General features: G+C 58.5%; 1 protein-coding gene across 1 annotated transcript; it reads left to right on the top strand.

The window, feature by feature from the left end:
* The first annotated feature begins 996 nt into the window (after positions 1-996).
* On the top strand, positions 997-3,287 carry LRRN2 (leucine rich repeat neuronal 2). Its single transcript, XM_009701486.1, has 2 exons — positions 997-2,802; positions 3,003-3,287. The coding sequence occupies exons 1-2, from the start codon at positions 997-999 to the stop codon at positions 3,285-3,287; spliced, it is 2,091 nt and encodes a 696-aa protein (XP_009699788.1).
* Positions 3,288-3,487: the final 200 nt, after the last annotated feature.

The raw sequence follows: 3,487 nt of genomic DNA, 5'->3' as shown, positions 1-3,487 counted from the left end.
CTTGGCTTTCTGCTCAGCATCAGCCCTCTGGGCCACCAGCCATCCCCCTGGTGTTGGCTACTTGAGGCCCAAGGCTTGTTTGTGCAGAGGTAGGTGTGCTTACTGCTTTGCTAGTGTAGAAGGAAAAGGGATGAGATGGGTCTGGGATAATCTGTGCCAGGGCAAAGCAAACTGAGCCTGTGGTCCCTGAGCTGCTGCAGGGCTTCTGCTAGAGATGCCCAGAAACAGGTCTGTGCTTGGGGGTGTTTCCTCTGTAAGCCCACCAAGGAAAAACATGTTAGGGGTCTGCAAATAGCGCTGGGAGCTCCTGGATGGGGGCATTTGGTGCTGGGCAGGGTAATGGGCAGGAAGCAGAGTGCTGAGAGCCTGGAGGAAAGGTGTCCCTGTGGAGATTTCTCTTCCCAGCATCTGCAGCTCTGGCTCTGCTCAGGGGAAAGCCTTTGGTCCATGGGCTGCTGGTGGCCCTGGGCAGAGTATCTGTGGGCGAATTACACCCAAAACCCCTGGGATGGGAGGACACGGTTAATGCTATGGATAAAAAACAGATTAAATGGGCATGTTGGTCTGTCTTGAGGCTGAGCAGGGTGCTGGGGGTCCTGTGTGTGGGGCTTTGCCTCTCCAGCCTGTTTGCTCTCTCTGATGCTTGTTCATCATGTGCAAGAGGTCTCCTAACACAACTTTGTGTCTGCCCTTTTTCAGGAATGACCTCGAGGAGGAACCCGAAAAATGCAGCCCAGTGCAAAAATGAATCATTTGGGGAGGAAGAAAAGGCAAAGCTCTGACTGAAGGCACCAGCCCTGGTCAGGGGTGTTATGTGCTCTCGGCGGGGTGGGTCAGGCAGGGCAGCCGGCAGCAGGGGTTTATCGGTGCAGGGGCTCACATGGAGCATCTTCTCCCGCGGATGCTGTCCCCACCTGGCCGTGACCCCATGCCTTGCTCCTGATGCGCCCTGTGGACCTTTCCTGCCTGGGAGGAAGCTGGTCCCACCAGCCGAAAATGAGACGCTTCCAAACCAGCTCGCTTCTGCTCTGCGTGGTGGCTGCCACCGCCATCCCCATCGTGCCCTGGAAGGTCAAATGCCCACCGCAGTGCGTCTGCCAGATCAGGCCGTGGTACACCCCCCGCTCGGTGTACCGGGAGGCTGCCACGGTGGACTGTAATGACTTGTTCATCTCTGCCGTGCCCGAAGACCTGCCGGAGGGGACCCAGACCCTGCTCTTGCAAAGCAACAATATTGCTAGGCTGGAGCAGAGCGAGCTGGACTATCTCAGAAACCTCTCGGAGCTGGACCTGTCTCAGAACAGCTTCTCCGATGTCTGGGACTTTGGCTTGAAGAGCATGCCCCAGCTCCTCAGCCTGCACCTGGAGGAGAACCAGCTTTCTGAGCTGCCCGATGGCAGCTTCCCCGGGCTGGCCAACCTACAGGAGCTCTACCTGAACCACAACCAGCTCCACAGGATCGCTCCCCGCGCCTTCTCCGGCCTCGGCAGCCTTCTGCGCCTCCACCTCAACTCCAACCTGCTGAGGACGGTCGACAGCCGTTGGTTCCAGATGCTCCCCAGCCTGGAGATCCTCATGATTGGAGGCAACAGGGTGGATGCGATCTTGGATATGAATTTCAGGCCCCTGTCGAACCTGCGGAGTTTGGTTTTGGCTGGGATGAACCTGAGGGAGATCTCGGACTATGCGCTGGAAGGGCTGCGGAGCCTGGAGAGCCTCTCTTTCTATGACAACAAGCTCATGAATGTCCCCAAACGGGCGCTGCAGCAAGTTCCTGGCCTCAAGTTCCTGGATCTGAACAAAAACCCGTTGCAGAGGGTCAAGCAAAGCGACTTCACGAACATGCTGCACCTCAAAGAGCTGGGGCTCAACAACATGGAGGAGCTGGTGTCCATAGACCAGTTTGCCTTGATCAACCTCCCCGAGCTGACCAAGCTAGACGTGACCAACAACCCCAAGCTGTCCTTTATCCACCCCAACGCGTTCCACCACCTCCCCCAACTGGAAACCCTCATGCTCAACAACAACGCCCTAAGTGCCTTGCATAAGCAGACGGTCGAGTCCCTGCCCAACCTGCAGGAGATCAGCATCCATAGCAACCCCATCCGCTGCGACTGCGTTATCCGCTGGGTCAACAGCACGGAAAACCACATCCGCTTCATTGAACCCCAGTCCACGCTGTGTGCTGAGCCCCCCGACCTCAAGAGGAGGCACATTCGGGATGTCCCCTTCCGGGAGATGACGGACCGGTGCCTACCTCTCATCTCCACCAAGAGCTTTCCTTCCCACTTGGAGGTGGCGGATGGTGACAATGTCTCCTTGCATTGCCGAGCTCTGGCGGAGCCGGACCCGGAGATCTACTGGGTCACCCCTTCGGGGATGAAGCTGATCCCGTATGCAGAAGATGGGCGGTACAAGGTGCACCCCGAAGGGACGCTGGAGATTCATGGGATCTCGGCTCGGGAGGCTGGGCTGTACACCTGCGTGGCTCACAACCTCCTCGGGGCAGACACCAAGAGCGTCAGCTTGATGGTCAACCACTCCTTCCCGCTCAGCGAGGACAGCCTGGAGCTGGTGGTGGCAGATGTCCAGGCCTACCACATCCTGGTTGCCTGGAAGCCACATCTCAACACCGTCTCTTCCAACCTCACTTGGTCCAGCTTCTTGCTTAGCTCCAACTTGGACATGACCAACGTGGCCCGGATCCCCATGGGGACCCACACGTACAACATCACCCGGCTCCACCAGGACACGGAGTACTGGGCTTGCCTCCACGTGGCCTTTGTAGACTTGCAGGCCAAGGTGGCTTGTGTGAACGCCAGGACTAAAGAGGCTGCCCACCGATACCGACTTGGTCCAGCTTCTTGCTTAGCTCCAACTTGGACATGACCAACGTGGCCCGGATCCCCATGGGGACCCACACGTACAACATCACCCGGCTCCACCAGGACACGGAGTACTGGGCTTGCCTCCACGTGGCCTTTGTAGACTTGCAGGCCAAGGTGGCTTGTGTGAACGCCAGGACTAAAGAGGCTGCCCACCGATACCGGTCCCTGGAGGGCAGGCAGAGCCTCCTGATGATGCTGGTCCTCTGCCTCCTGCTCCTCGCTGCCAGCCTCGTCGCTCGCTACGGCATCAGGGCAGAGCCCAGGAGGGCCGGGGAGATGCTTTGGGGTGCCACGGCCGTGCGTGTGGTCTATCCCCCCCTCGCCCAGCCCTGGGCTCGTGGGCAGCGTGGGGGGCAACTCCTGGCCGTGGAGGTACAAGCAGCCCCCCTGGACTGCTGAAAGCTGCTGCGGTGGTGGGGCTGACTGTGGGGTGGGGTGGTTTGGGCTGGGGAGGGAGAAACTATTTTTTACCAAAAAAACCCCAAACCCTAAACTACAAAACTGAACAAAAAGAAAAAGGAATTTCACGGACTTGACCAAGAGTCGAAGCAGCGTGGCAGATGGAGAGGAGCAGAGCTGGCCATGGGGCTCACAGAGCC

Source organism: Cariama cristata, unplaced genomic scaffold, assembly GCF_000690535.1.
Source record: "Cariama cristata isolate BGI_N322 unplaced genomic scaffold, ASM69053v1 scaffold1396, whole genome shotgun sequence".
NCBI lineage: Eukaryota > Metazoa > Chordata > Aves > Cariamiformes > Cariamidae > Cariama > Cariama cristata.
The sequence above is the reverse complement of the archived record's forward strand: the minus strand, read 5'-3'. Positions and strand labels throughout refer to the sequence as shown.